Source organism: Artibeus jamaicensis, unplaced genomic scaffold, assembly GCF_021234435.1.
Source record: "Artibeus jamaicensis isolate MK-2021 breed Jamaican fruit bat unplaced genomic scaffold, CSHL_Jam_final contig_797, whole genome shotgun sequence".
Lineage (NCBI taxonomy): Eukaryota > Metazoa > Chordata > Mammalia > Chiroptera > Phyllostomidae > Artibeus > Artibeus jamaicensis.
The window spans coordinates 27,073,332-27,089,023 of NW_026521977.1; the positions used below are offsets into that span (position 1 = coordinate 27,073,332).

The 15,692-nt window shown below is 55.5% G+C and overlaps 1 protein-coding gene across 7 annotated transcripts in view; it reads left to right on the forward strand.

Annotated features, from left to right (window-relative positions):
* The window catches only part of TSPAN18 (tetraspanin 18), a 158,598-nt gene that overhangs the window by 125,865 nt on the left and 17,041 nt on the right, over nt 1-15,692 (forward strand). For 6 of the 7 annotated variants that reach the window (XM_053673035.1, XM_053673034.1, XM_053673038.1 and 3 more), the window contains 2 exons: nt 9,732-9,815; nt 13,887-13,959. In XM_053673035.1, the coding sequence (XP_053529010.1) occupies nt 13,897-13,959 (63 nt within the window). In that variant the 5' untranslated portion in view covers nt 9,732-9,815; nt 13,887-13,896. Of the gene's footprint in view, nt 1-1,308; nt 1,328-9,731; nt 9,816-13,886; nt 13,960-15,692 lie in introns of those variants that run through there. The other variant, XM_053673040.1, reaches the window with a different exon arrangement.

Here is a 15,692-nt window from a genome sequence, read left to right on the forward strand (position 1 = left end):
GAGAGTGTGTGCGCGTGTGTGCGCACATACATGTACACATGCACATGTGGGCGTTTGGAAAGGGGAGGAGAGCGGACGGAGGCAGAGGGACAGCGGGGCGCACGGGACCCCAGGCAGAGAGAGGGGCACTTGATCCAGCGCCAGAGCTACCTGGCTGAGTGCATATCCTACACTTGAACCCAGATCGCCAGATCCAAGAACATTACATTGCATCTTCCTCGGGAGCTGAGGAAAGGTACCAGCAGGACTGATCTGGGTCTAGCCTGAAGCCTCCTTCCATAGCCCTCGGCACCCCCGACCTGCTACACGGGGGACCCCGGGTCACCAGCACCGCTGCCGTATGTGCTCTACGGGGCCGCTCAAGCGTCTGGTGTGTGGAAGGAGCCACCTTCCCTCCGCCACCACAGTGCTCAGAGTTTCTGTGGGGCCTTCTTAAGTCCCAGCCTGTGTACTTTACCGACATTTCTTAGCTCTGGATGCTACAGTTTGAGCTGTATTTGCATTTTTAAAGGATGGGGTCTGCTCATCAAACATTCAGACAACCATTTCCACTACTAACAGGACAATACCTGAATCCCTTCCACCCACGAATGGAGCCAGTGACGCCCAAATGTTTGTTCAGCTCTGGCACTGGGAGCCATGAAGCCGTGGCTCAGGGTAGAGGGCGGACCAGCCGAAGGTGTGGCTGGCTGCCAGATGATTCTGTGGGGAGACTCAGGCCAAGGCCACACAGGTCACAAGTAGGGAAGACAATCTCGCCTGGCCGCTCTGACGCCTTTGGTCAGTCTGCTTGCCGCCTCCCCACAGAAGCTCAGGGAGGGCAAGGAACTTGCCGGGGAACATCACGGGATTGGACAGTGGCCGAGCAAGGCCGAGACCCTGCATCCCCCTCCCCCATTCCCACCACAACACTCTTTCCTCTCCTCATTCTGGAGGGGTCCGTGGTTTAGCCCACAAACTCTGGGACACCTTCAATGTCTTCTGAGCCTGGATGTTGCAGCTAATTGCTTAGGTTCAAATACCAGCTTAATAGCTGCGTGTCTCTGGGCAAGTTGCTTTACTTCTCTGTGCCTTGTTTTCCTTGTCTGTAAAATGGACATCATAATTGTACCCACTTCATAGATTGTTATGAAAGTTGAGTTAATAGACGCAAAGTGTCTAGAACTGCTTGTCACACAGTAAGTGTTAACCCTCTAAGTGTTAACTCTCGTCGCTACAAACGTCACCATCCTCCTCCCCTCCCAGATCCTGCCACACAGTCCACCAGCCTCCCTGTCCCTTGTCATTGCTGTTGGACTGCAGCAGAATGGAGAAGAGGCCTCCCCAGGTACAACTGGCTAATCAAAGTGCACATCCTTGGCTTATAATGTGCTCTGCAATGGTCGTTGGTCATCTCTCATCCGTGACAGCCTTAGAGAGGGGATCAGGCCTGCAGCAGCCAGGCCGAAAAGGGCTGCCCAGACATGTTGCCAGGCGCCAGATGTGGCAGTGGCCATGGCCGAAGGGTCAGCCTTCTCTGGCCCCCCAGCAACCCTTGTGCAGGAGAGCCCTGCTCCTGAGAGTTCTTGGCAAAGAATGCAATCCATGGGGGCTTCCTCCCGGGACCTGACAGGGCAGTGGGGTCGAGCCCCGGCCCCAGGGGATGACCAGCTCCAGCTGCCCTGGTTCGTTCAGCCCCCGCTGTCGGAAAGCTCCGCCCCGTGCCCGTCAGACCCTCGCACGCCTCACTTGGAGCTCTTAGCCAGGCCTCACCAGCTCCCGTGAGGCACTGCCAGGGCCCCTCTTCCTCCAGTTTGAGTCAGCCTTTCACCCAGGACGATTTGATTGCCGAGGGCACTGCCCACTATCCACAAGGGCCTGCTTTGACCCCCACGGCAGTCCTGTCCCATCTTTGTCCCTGTGTTTGCAGTGAAGCTGGTGAGATGCAGAGAGGTGCCGGGACTCGGCAAAAGCCGCACAGCCCGAAACAGGGCCGGAACCCAGCTGTCTGCACACCCAGCTCTGCAGACTCACTCATTCTTCGCCCCTGCACCACCAGGGGAAACACACTCACCTCTCACCCTCTACTTTAGCCCACGGCGAGTCCTTAAATATTCCTTAAGGTCAGGGATTTGCAAGCTTTTTTGTAACTGAAGTTGCATTGGCCCACAGCCATGTCCATTCATTTAGGTACAGCGGGTGGCTGCTTTCTCAGACAAAGCCGAGTTGAGTCGTTGTGACAGAAACCATGCAGCTACAAAGCCCAAAATATTTACTATCTAGCCCGTAACGGAAAAAGAGTTCCCGACCATGCTGTAGATGAGTGCGTGGCATGTCCTCTCACGTCCCCTTCAAGTTCATGTCCCCTCTCTTAGCTCCTCCACTCCTGCCCATCATCGCCAGCCCAGTGGACGAGCAGGGGCAGGGCGGGGAGAGGGGGGACTTCCATCCCACTGTACAGATGCAGAAACCAAGACCCAGAGAAGCTCTATTTCTTCATATCATTATTTATTATTATTTTGTCAAAAGGCAGTAGAAATCTTCTCGAGCTCAGTAAAACCAGTACTTGCTGGACCCTGAGGCTCCTGGCGGGATTGCCTGCATCCTTCTGGCTGAAATAATGCCATTTGGTGGGATTGGTGAGCCGGCTTCTGTGGAGGGATGGAGCGGCTCCTTGCTCCCCTTCGTCCGAGACCCAGACCTGTCTCCATCCAAGCCCAGCCTCTTCCCTGCCCCCACCCCTGACCTGCATCTTTCTTTAAGGCTCCCTGAAGCAGCTGGGATGATGTTTTATGGGGAGGAAAGAAAACAGGGCTCTCCGACTCCTTCCTGTCCATCTACTCAAACCCCACTCCCCGCTTTTCCCTTTGATTAATTTCCTTGCGGACTTCTCTCAAGCCAGGTGGAGCACTCTGTCACGGTCTCTCTGCTCTTTGGCCCTTTGCCCTCCATAACTTGAGCTTTAAATACCTTAGTCATCCCTCCCTAATTCGGACCAGGTGACCAGAATCAATTGTGGTTGCCCTGGGAAGACCTGGTGCCTCTGATATTTATTGCCGAGCAAATGTAGCCGTGAACATGAGGCTGCAGGGTCGGTGGGGGTGGGGGGTGGGGGGCTTGATTTCTGCTCCAGTGACCGTTCCTGGGCCCTAGGAGTTTCAGGGGGCAGCCTTGCCATTCTGCCCCCCACACAGGAAGCCTACTGTCTCTGGCGGGGAAGCTTCAGGATAGCCCAGGACCACCCCACTCTGAGAGGCCACCCCGCCATGCCACATGCAATCATCACTCAGGCAGGAGGAAAGTGAGTCAGGACCAGTTTAGTGAGTCCCCTCGCTAAACGCAGACCTGCTGAGATCCAAGCAAGTTCATTGGGGAGGGGAGCAGACAACGTGAAACTGATAGGACATTGACAGCAACCTGGTGTGTCACTGAAGGAATGAAAGCAGCAGACACAGGGCACAACCACTGGGTTGAAGCCCACCTCAAACAGGAGCTGTGCCATCTCAGGCAAGTTCCTTGACTTCTCTGGGCCTCGCTCCCCATAATTATAAACATCTCTGCCCTGCTTCCTTTGCTGGATCCCTGTGAGGATCAAGCAAGAGCATACGAGTTCAAGGGCTTTGGGAGCTGTAAAGCCTCAGAGTACTGATGGAAAGAGTCATGTTGTGAGTAATGTAATGCAGAGGGAATTCCATTAGATGCCAGGAGGAGCTTTCCTACTTAAGGAGGAGACGTCGGAATGGGGTTGTGCCTGTGTGCGTGGCTGTGTCCGTCTGTCTCGGTCTGTACGCGTGTATCTCTGTGTAGACGTCTGTACATTGTCGATGAGCATGTATCTGTCTGTCTGTCTGCACTGCTGTCAGCACGGGTCCCTGTGTATGGGCCTTATGTGGAGAGCGAGTCACTGAAGCCAGACCTTGAGGTGACTCATCTTTATTGCCTCTTGTTGGAAGAATTTCCTCTTGCCGTCCCATCCAACTTGGGAGAACAAAGCACCAGGGTAAATGAGGGCTTTAAAATGGACCAACTGCTGGATTTATTATTGTTAACACCTTTCCAGATTGGGGCTAAGAAGAGCTAGAAGGAATGCGCCAGCTCCGGAGAGGACAGTTCTGGAGCGGACTGCGGAGGCCTGACCCCGGACGCCCCTGCTTCCCCCGGGTGTTGCTTCCCCTCTTGGGGCCTCAGTTTCCGCATCTATAGCATGGGGGTAACACAGCCTACCTCACCAGGTCGTTGTGAGGGTTCAGTGGATGAGCCCTTAGCCCAGTGTCGGGCCTGTAGAAAGGAATCCCTGCCTGCTGGCCACTGGGATCAGCCTTGAGCATTGTTTCTGGCCCCGACTCCGGTACATGCAGGAGAAAGAGCACTGACTGGGGAGCCACAGCACCTTGAGTTCAGCTCTGCCAGTCAGTGGCTGCGTGGCCTTGGGCGGGTCACTTCATCCCTCTGATTCCAGTTCTTTCCGCTGTAAATTGGAAATAGTGATGGGCCTGCCATCCTGTACGGTGTGATCTTACAGCATAAGTACAGCAACAGAAGCCGGGCGCCCTGGGCACCCTTTTCTGCATGGTGGGGACATGGGATGGGGTCGCTCTGGCAGGAGTTTCCAGGCTCCCCTCCTCCTCGCCCCAGCTCAGACCCGTGACCTCTCCCACCCAGTTCCCAGGCCCCGTAATACCCGTGAAGCCATTAAATATTTAAATCCAGGCTGTGTAGCAGCCAAGTTGCCCCAGCAACAACCCTGAATATTTTGGGATGGATCACTAAGTTTTTCAAAGGGCCTCTTGCAGCTTGGGGCCCGGAGAGCTTGCTTGTTTGTCGGGAGGGTGGGCCGTGCTCCTGCCCCACACCGAGGCCTGGAGATGCAGTTGTCCGAGCGAAACGGCCACGGGGCTCGGGGCGCAGAGAAGGGCAGGCTGTCCCCGAGTTTTCAGGATCTGGACTTGACCTGGGACTCACGCCTGCCAGTTCCTTCTCTTCACCACTTGCTTGTGCCTTGTGGGCCCATCGTCTAACAGGCTGTCAGCCAGCAGGTTCCCTGGGACTTAGCAGCAGTGCGCTTTCTGGGGTCTGACCCTCCAGGGCTGCCCCTCCCAGCTGGGCCTCCATGGGTCGCTTACTCACGGGCTCTGAGCCTCAGTGACTCGGGGATCATTCGCCCTCTGCAGATGACCCTGGAACCGTGTTCAGAATGGTTCCTGGCCTGTGTGGAACAGGAGCAGGTACTGTATTGACAATAATCTGTCCAGTACCCCCTTGTGCCCTGAGGGGACCCAGAGGATGTGGGAGACACAGCCCTGGCCACCACAGGCTTATACCTGGTGGGGAGGGTCTGGCAGCAATGATACATTCCGAGGACACATCCCTCCCCACCCCGATCCCAGGAGGCTGAGCTGGCCTCCTTTCCCATAGCCCTGCTGCCCCTGCCATCTCCCAGAACCCGAGCATCCCCACCACAGTCCAGGAGGATTTCCCAGGGGGACCCGCCTGCACCTGCCCTCCCCCAGCCCTGGGAGCCCCGTTGTGGTACTTGGAGTGTCCGTTCCTGTTCTTCTTACGCCCACCTTTCCCCAGACCCCCGGGCTGGCAGTCGGCAAAGCTTCCCAGGAGGGCTCAGCAGGGGCAGAGGACGGCACAGGGTCAGTCTCAGGAGGCAGGAGGGGGTCCTCCCTCGCCTTCCTGGCCCCTCCCAGCCCTGGAACCCGGCCCCTCTTCCTGCTTCAGCTGCACTTCACTGTTGGGCTCCACGCCGGTCTCGGACTCCAGTGCTGAGACCAAGCCCTGTTCCTGACACACACAGGGACCTCTACCGTTCTTGCGCACACCCAAGTTCAATGTGCCTGGGTTGCCTTGCCTTCTGCACATAGGTCATGGCAAGTAGTGAGAGGCTCTGTGAGAGGCTCTGTGAGGGGATGCAGAACATTGGTGCCCAGAGGCCTCAGCAATAGGGCCATCTCTGTTCAAAGGCAGGAGCACAGACTCGTTGCCGGTGTCTGGGATGAGCACTTTCGGTGGCTCGAGTCCAGCCCAGGTCCGTGTGGGCATGGGAGCCATGGGCTGTGGTCACTTTGGGCATCGTCAGGCCCAAAGGCCCTGAGGCTACACCTCTGAAAGGCATCCAGGGCTGAAGGATGAGGAATCCTGCTTTGTCCCAGCGATTCCCCTAACCCACTGTGTTACGTGCATCAGGCCAGGGATTTCGTATCTCTGAGCCTCAGTTTCCTTACTTGTGAAGCAGCAGTGCCGGCCCCAGGGGGGTTGGGCAGACTCGGTGAGGTAATGTATGTGAACTGCTTTTGGAAGTCACAGTAGATTAAGGTGGCAGTCTTAGGGGCTTGTCTCCAGTGGTGGGAAAGCAGAAAACTTAACAGGAGCGCTTGGCTTCGGCCCTGCTGTGTGACTTTGGGCAAGACCCTGCCACTCTCTGGGCCTTGGCATCCCCAGTGTGGACAGAGGGCATTGGAGTGATCCCTCACTAAGGCACATTCTTCTTTGACGATTCTCTGATAGAAATAGCCTGAGGGAATTCTGGGTGGGGCAGAGGAAAGGGCTTGTGGCAGAGGCTGGATGCCCAAGTACCGGCTCAATTCATAGACCAGACTGTCCTTCCCAGACGATGCCATGCTGTCTGCCTGCTGCACATACCTGATTCAGCGCGTCTGGGGACAGAGGAGGCTGTCATTCAGGGTCCCACTGCACCCGATGCAGCTTGCCTCCTCGTACCATTACCCCTCAAGGTTCCATGCCCAGGAGCCTAATTAGATCTATCCCCCACTCAGCCGTGTTCATGGCCCCCTTAATCACAACATTGCCAGGCATGCCAGGATTTAGGGCCAACTGCTTGTTTACCAGACCGTCTGTCTCCAGGATGAGGCCCAGCGCGGGAGGGAGGGGAGACTAGACGCAGGCACAGCCGGAGATCAACTGAGTCCTCCCCCCTCATCTTTGAACCTGATGGCACTGCTATTCTGACCAGCCTCCCCGCACCATCCTGGTGAAGGAAACAAGCAACTCGGGGTCAGGCTCACGGGGGCGTCTGTTCTGGCTCCAAGGCCTTTCTAGCCTGTTGGGGACTTACCCCATTTTCGTCGTATATAATGCGCACTTTTTTGCCCAAATTTTTGAGGGAAAAATAAGGATGCACGTTATACATGGGAATTAGCACTGAAACGTGGGTGCGCATTATACACAGCAAAATACGGTAGTTTCCTTACCTGTAAAAGGGAACAATGCTAATATCTATTTTGCAGAGCTTTTTGGAAGATCAAGTAAGATAGTTACAGGTAACTGCCCTTGGCACGGTGTATCCTCATTGAGGCCCAATGAATGGATGTTGGTCCTGCCCTGCCCCCCCCCCCCCCCCCCCCCCCGCACGCAGGCCTCCCCAGCCTCCAGTCTGCCCCTCTGCTCTCATTTCTCTGTTGCTGGACACGCCCAGAGCACTTGGTTGGTGTGGTCGTTAACGCTGCTCCCCAAGTACCAGGTTATTGGTTCTCACCAGGTGAGTCCTTGGTCTCCGCGCCTTGGACCAAGCCCAGGGCCGGCACTAGTAGGCCTCTGGCACACACAGGAAGGAAGGAACTGGATGTGCAGCTGCCAAAGTGCTTTCACCTTCCTCATCTTCATGTCTCCCGGTGACCCTGGGAGTTAGACCGAGAATCCCCACGACAGAGATGAGGAAACACAGGCTCAGGGGCTGGAGAGGGTGGCCCAGGTCCCCTAGCTTGTCAGGGCAGAGCCCCTGAGGTTGGAGCCCTGGTTTTTGGAGGTCAGGCGGGTCCTGCACCACAGCGGCCTCACCTGGCAGGGGCGTGTACAGCACATTTCTCACTCTACAGCAGCCCAGACTTACATTTACTTCCTCTGATGGGGGGCTTCTCCCATGGCTCATGTCCACCTGCCTTCTTTTCTCTCTCTCCAGAAAGCATGCCCAGGGGCTGGGGGCAGTGAAAGTAAAGGAGTGATTTATGAACTGAGCTGTTCTCCTTAATCAGAAACCACCCCCAGGGCCCGCTCTGTACAGATGGGATTGAGGCGCCATCTGGGGCAGTGGGAGGAGCAAGACTAATAAAGCTGTCTGGCCCTCGCAGGGGCCTGGAGAGGAGAACCCTGAGGCGCTGCGTGACCTCGCCCATCTCTGCCCCTTTCTGGGCCTCAGGGCTCCCATCTGTCGACGGATGGCAGGATCCAGCCACCCTGCAGAGGCCTCTAGCTGGCACCAGGGAGGATGCTAGCTGGCTCCCTGGGACTCTGCCTTTCTGCCCGATTCAGGACAGAGCATCCCTGAGTTGGAGACTTTAGGGACTAACACATAACACTCACTCCTTCTGGTGTCCTGTCCTTGGCACCATGTCCGCAGACTGGTGTTTTACCAGGAGCCCTGCTTTGGAGACCAGCAAACTTGGGCCTAAATCATGGCCATGTCTCACTAACCATGGGAATAAAGCCAGTTCCTCACAGTCCCTGAGCCTCGGTTTCCTCATCTATAAAACGAGGTAATGCACCCACCTCCTGGGTGAGGATTATGTAAGAGAACACAGGAGACATTCTTAGCTTAGTCTGGTACATGGTAAATGTTATTATTAGCTTCTTATCACAGGGCCATAAGAATTAACTTGAATTTGGGGCCATTTAATGGGAAGATGTTTCTCCCAACCCCGGGTAAGCCATATGTCCATGCTTCTCTCCACGTTCACCTCCACTGACAACTAGTGAATGTGGATTGAGCATCCACTTATCTCCAATATGTGACGATGCTGGTAGTAATAGCCGTCCATGGCAACTGTGCTTTGCAGGCTTCCAAGTGTTTTCATATCATATCACTTCATTTTATGTGAATGAAGTGACATGATATAAAATATCAATTCATTTCACATCATGAATTCCTGTAACTACCTTTGGCTTCAAAACTGAGCTTCACAGTTTTCAGAGGAGAACCTACATCTCAGGGACAATAGCGACTTTCCAAGGGTCTCAAGGGGCGAGGCCCAGGCAGGTGCGTCCAGGCCGTGCGGAAGTGTGATGCAGCGAGTGTGGGATGACATGATGGGAAAAAGGAATCGGAATCGGCTCCTGAGACCCAGCAACCCTCCCCTTCCTCCACACGGCAGCCCAAGCTCCCCCCCGGCCTCCGATTTCTTTCTAGAACTTGTCCTCCAGCCTACTGTGTGAGCAGGACCCGCTGTGGAACTCCCCAGAAGTGTAGTAGAACAGGACTCTCCGCCTGGGCCCATTTGGCTGCTGAAACCAAACCTTCATTTCCCACTGCTGGGAGCTGACTCTCCGAAGGGCCCTTCTGGCAAATCCTTACGCAAAGCTAAGGAGCTGTTTCCAACACCAAATTTCTCTCTCCTTATGTGGAGGCACGGTTCCTGGGGAGGGGATTTGATGTAAGGGCCCCACTGGTGTCAGGTGACATTCAGGTGTGTGGGCCACCCACGCCACTGTCTCCTCCCAGTTCGTCAGTCACATGCAGCAAGGAAGCCATGCCAGAGACTGCAGCTCTTTGGAGGGTGAGGTTCCCAGCAAGGGCACCTAGAGCTGCCATCTGGGCAGAGGCAGGCACCCCACACAGGCCTCCCCGATGGGGGCACCCAGGTGCCGAGGGCTTTTTGTTCTTCCTAATGGACCCAAATTAGCAGGGCACTTGTCCCGAGTTTGTACCTGCAGGGTGGGTTTTCATAAGCAGCTTCATGAACGTGGCTGTTCTTTAATAACTTCCTATAGTAATTGAATATTTTCTCTTATAGGACAAGCTGGGCCAATAAAAGAAATATACAGCAGCCCCTCTGACCAGGAGAGTCCGTCCTGCTTACGCCCAAAGAACCGCCCAGGTGACAAGTCAGCAGTTGCTTCCCCCTCACTGTGCGCCCTCAGGCCACCTCGCTCCCCCGAAGCTGTCTGTCAGTCTGTCTCTCCCTGTGTCCCTCCTTGCTGTCTGTCTCTCTTTCCCTGTCTTTTTCCATCTGTTCCACTCTCTGACTTGCCTTTGTCTATTTCTCCGATTTGCTGGCCCTCTTTTGTCTTTGTTCTTTTCTGACCATTCATTCATTCATGCATTCAGACATATTAACTGAGGCCCCACTGTGTACCTGGCCCTGCTCTAGATACTGGGGACACGGCCGTAAACCAGCCGGCCCACGCCTTTACGAAGCGTGCGTCCTCACAGAGGAAGACGTGCGCTACCAGATGAAGTAAGGAAAACCTCCAGTTCACAGCGTTTCCAGGGGCGGGGCCTGGGCTTCCGGAAACCAGGCTCCAGTCTCCTTCACGTCCCTCGCTAACTGGTTTGTGACTTGGCCAAACCCGCTTGCCCTTCCTCAGCCTCAAAGTGAGGGTGTTGGCCCGGATCAGTGCTGCCCTGACTTTTGCTGACCAGGGACTTCGGTCACCGGAGTGCAGACGACATAAGTCACATAAGGGCTGGGCTCTAAACCAGCACCCACACTAGTGGGTGTCAAGCCAAGTTCCCCTGTAAATCCTCCTAAAGCTCTTAAACACCGGTTTTGTGTTTAAGACAAGAAACAGTCGGTTGTGTCTGGGGGGAAAACATCCACCTGCAAGCCCAGAAGCCTCGTGTGCCCAGGTGCGGGGACACTGTGACAGGCACAGGAGCCTTGAGACCATGAGATGCACAGCGCAGGTGCAGGGTCCCCACCCCGCCCGCCCTGGGGCCGATGCCTACGTGGAAGGGCAGCTGGGACACAGCACTAAACTGCCCTCCTGCACGAGTTCCAGTTGCACGTGGGGAGTTGAAGTCACGTGAAGTCGAGGCTGCCTATGAAGCTCACTCCCGTATTTCATCCCTCTGAACCCCAAGATGTAGAGGGTTCTATTACTAAACAGCCCTGCCTTCACTGAGTCACTTATTAAGAATGTGTTCAAGTTTCTCCTTAGCTTTTGTACTGCAAAGTCATACATACCTGGTGGCCAGAGCATCTGAATAACTCAAGAAACAGGGCGCCCACCCTGGGGTGACTTAGTTGCCCTAAAACCAAGACATTTACCTGGCCGGTGGCAAGGGGGGAATTTCTGAGATATCTGATATCCTGAAAATAGCTTTAGGATGTGTGTAGTCTCCAGGAACCCAGTTTGAGAACCATTGCGCTCACATTCAGAAGTCCTTGGCACCAGAGTCCTCACCTCTCCTGACACAGAACCGCAGCTGAGGTATCTGGTGGGTGCCTGGAAGGGCAGGTGGAAGAGCCGCTCTGGACGAGGCAGCGGGGAGGAAAGAGGGAACAGAGCCACCACCCGTCAGGCCTGGCGTGAGGAGCTGTCATTTAATCCCAAGTCCATACAATGTGCCAAGGAGGCCAGCACAAAGGCCCAGAGAGGTCATGTGGTTTGTCCCGGGAGGTGGGGGCTCCAGGTCCAGCCTGACTCTGCAGCCCCCACCCACACTGATACTCTCCCTTCGCAGGCCCTGCGGGCTCCAGGAATGGGAGGATCTCAGTGGGCCTTTTGCCCCTGGTCCCAGGGAGGGTGTGCCATTCCCATGTAGCAGAGAGGCCCCCAATCTCCTTCATAAGTGCCTTTTGAACATCTCTTTCAAGAAAAAACTAAGCCCTTGAACTTCATGGTCTCAAATGTCTTCTTAGCCCACCTTCCAGACGTTGTCAGTATCCCTACTCTCTTAAGAGGTAAATGAGGGAACTATGGTGATGCTAACTTCCAAAAGGCTCTGTGGGTAGGTGGGGCTAAGAGCCAGATCCAAGTAGGGATTGGAGAGTCTATGTGTCTGTCAATCTTATCCGGCCATTTGGCTGTAGACGTGTCCCCATGAGGGGAAACCCCTTGTGGGGAGTAGAGCAAGCAGACATTGGTCTTTTGACCATCCCTGCAGTAGATAATGGCCCAGGAGGCCCTTTGCGCTGGACAGTGGGAAATGAATGGGAATAGGAGGTAGGAAGACAGGTCTGAATTTTGGGCAGTGGGTGAATGGGGCAAGGAATTAGCATTCACTGAAAATGGTGAGTTAGAATTATGGTTCCAGAATAAGACAGACCTGGGTTCAAATGCTGCCTTAGGCATTTCCATGCTGTGTGGCCCCAGATAAGTGATTCCACCCCTCTGAGCCTCATTTCTCTCACCTGAAAAATGATATTACCTGTATCTTGGAGCCTAATGAGGAAGGAGATAGCGCATGTTTCTTGGCACATAGTAGGAACTCAGGGTAGGCCAGCTGTCACTCCCTGTTGCTCTTATCAGCTACCACGTGCCAAGCCCTGTGCTCAATATTTTCCATGCATTGTCTGGAAAGTGTTATTTTTACACTAATTTTAAAGACAAGGAAACTCAGGTGCATGCAGTTGCCCCAGGCCGGCCGCTGAGCCTGCCAGATCCGGATGTGACCCACTGTCAGGCACCAAGCGCCCTTTCTGTCGCCCACCTGGCCCTGGAGCTGGGACCCAGGTCCCTATCTCCATCCAGCGTCCAGCTCACATCACCCGTTTCCTGCCTGCCTCACTTTTGAGGTTGTGCAGGCTCTTCCCAGGAGACACGCCTCCTTTCATTGCGCTCGTCTGAGAGTCCCGCACTCCGCAAGCCTCCCCATCAGTGCAGTCTCTAATGAGCGTGGGAGCCTGTTCATGAGCCGGCACATTCATCATGTCCCTTCACTGCCAAATTGCTAGAGCCCACTGGAAACTGGACCCTACCTTGGAGAGGAGCTTCGCCTGGATGGGCAGAGTGGGGGGACTCCGGAGCCCAGCCCCTGCCGTCTGCTCAGCGTCTCACTGGGGCTGAGGATGCCTCCATGGCTGAGCCCGACAGAGGAGGAGCCTGGGCTTGGGGGTGGTGGTCAAGTCATTTGACACCTGATGGGCACTAGCGTGGACCATGCAGAAGAGATGCTAGCCAGACAGCAGGCCAGCCGTTCCCCTGGGTCCCCACCGAATCTCCGCCCTCCCACTGGCTGCCAGGAGGGTGGGGCCTGGAATGAGGGCAAGGGTAGGTCCTCCTGGCCCCACCCATCTCTCCAGGGCTGCCATGAAGAAGGTGTGAAAACATCGAATATTGAATATGAACATGCCTTATGCACCTTGAGGTCTGACTCATAACAGCAGATGCTTTCCGATCCTCCCAGGGCCGGGGAGGGAGGGATTCTCCAGAGGGGCTGCATCTCATCAACTTCAAGCCCCAGCGCCTGGCTTCCAGTTGATGTACAATAAATGTCAGCTGAATAGAATCGTATTCTGTGACTCGCTGAGCTCTGGAGGGGGTGGCATGCTGGAGGTGTCGTGCTGGAGGTAGTCAGGGTGTGGGAGGGACTGGCCCCAGGAGCAGGACTTGGGCCCCCAGCTGGGAGCCCTCATCTCTTTTCCCTGCAGCGCCCCTCCTCGCTGGGCATTCCTGCGGGCTGGAGGCAGTGCACGGTGGTGAGAAGTGTGTCCGGCCCGGGTCCTATCCGGATTCGTGACCTTGGCGAGTCTCTCAAGGCTCCGAGTCTCAGTCACTCATCTGCCAAATGGAAGGCTCACCTCAGGCGTCAAGTGATATCAAGTAGCATCACTGAGGCCTTGCCACCTGCCGGGTGTCATGCTAAGCATCTTACTGCTTCATTTCAATCCGTCCTCACAGCACTGCTTGGGAGGAAGGTTCTGGTTTTAATTTCCATTTTCAAGTTAGAACAAGACTCAGAGAGGTAAAGTAATTTGCCCAAGGCCACACAGCAAATGAATGGTAGCCATGAGCTTAAACTCAGGCATGCTGAGTTCTCACTCCTAACTGGCTCCACAGGGCAAAGTGCCTTCCCTGGGAGAGGAGATGTTGCGGGCTTCCCTCTTCCCCTCCCACTACTGGGGCAGGCTGGGACCTGCCCCCACCGTGGAGGAGACGGGAGAGGGGTTCTTTCTGGGCCGGGTCCCCCAGTGCAAGGACTGAGGAGCCTTGCTGCTTTGCAGGTGGAGCATCATGGAAGGCGACTGTCTGAGCTGCATGAAGTACCTGATGTTTGTTTTCAATTTCTTCATATTTGTGAGTATCCCTGAAACACACCTGGGGGGCTCCCAGGCCTCTGCCGAGGGGGCAGAGCTGGCTGCTGCTTGGAAACAGTCACTCGGGCTGCATCCCCAGGGTGGGGACAGGGACCAGCGCAAGAAGCAGATCTACCTGCCCAGCCAGGGTTTTCTGGGCGGGGGGCCCCCAGCAGTGCTCACCCCGCTCCAAGTAGCCCACCATCCTAGGAGAGACATTTTGTACGGATCCAGGATGGTCCAGCTCCTTGACAAAGGGTAAGGGCCTCAGTCCTGGCCACTGTCTTAGGATCTGACCCCTGGTAGGGCCTGGGGGAAAGGAGGACACAGGGTGACCAGAGGGCAGCAGCGGGCACCCGCCTAGCCCCAACCCCAGAGCATTACAGACAGCAGAGCTCAGGGGGGACCTGAGGGAACCAGAACCCTCTTTGGGACTAGGAGACCTGGATTCAAGGCCAAGCTTTGCGTCTTACCAGCTATGTGATCTGAAACACACTTCACCTCTCTGAACCTCAGTGTCTTCATCCCCTCATCACCCACCTCAACAGGTGTTTTTGGGTTTGTTTGTTTGTTTTAATTCAGCACGATTAGGAAGTGCCTGCGACCTGTCTGTACTCGGTAGCTGAGCTCCGACCCTGCCCAACCTATGGGTTCCCTCCGTGACTGCTCGGGTGGCCAGCCCAGGGTGCCACCGCACAGCCCACCTGCTGGCAACCCACCGGGGGCCAGAGCCGTGGCCTTTCGTAGGAGAGAGTCAGGCCCCTGGCGTCTTGAGTCCCTAAAGGCTTTCCTGACCCCACCTGAACTTTTGACCTCCAAGACCTGGATGAATATATAAACGTCCACTAATGTCCTCCAGGGTAGGGTCACTGTGAGGAAGAGGCCCCTTTCTGGTCAAGGCTGACTCTGTCTCCATCTGTTTTCTACACATGTCAGCAGCTGTCCCGGATCCCCTCTCTGGGCCCAGCATTCTGGAGAGAAAGGAGCCTGACAGATTTGAATTCTAGACCAGACTTCCAAGCTAGTGACCTCAGGCCAACCCCAGGGTCCCCACCTGAAAAGGGGCAGGGCCACCTGTGCAGCTCAGTCCTTACACAAGCCCTCCCTGCAGCAGCCCTCAGCACACAGTTGTGAACCCCCAAACCTCCAACAGCCGTGGGGCGGGGCACAGGCTCCACTGGAGGTTGTTAAGGACACCAGTGACAGAGGGCAAAATTGTAGCCTCTGTCATTGGCCGTCTCTGCTGGTTTTCCCTTTATCCCCCACTGCTGGGTCCCTCAGGCCTCTCTGCCCCAGCTGTACCTAAAATACGATTTTTAACCCCGAACTGCGCAGCTCTGCCCCGCAGCTTCCAGTCCCCTCTCAGCCAAGCCAGAGCTCGGCAGTTTGCTCTCAGCCACCATCTGCCGTTCCCCCTACCACACTGCGACCCCAAACACTTTACAGCCTTCAAAACCCAGCAATGCCGAACTGGCTCACCTGCATCCGGTCCGCTTCCAGTGCTTGTCTGCGCCCCGGACAAATGGAAGAGCAATTTATTAAAACCTGCTGAGTACATTCACACCCACCCTGTCCTTTCTTCCTCAGGCCACCTTGGGAGGTGGGGATTTGGATCTTTTTTTAACCACAAGGAAGCTAAAAAGTTCAGAGAGGTTAAGCCACTTACCCAAGGTCACACAGCTGATAAGTAGCACAGCCCCCCCCCCTCTGGCCTGCGCTGCCTCTCTCCAAAAT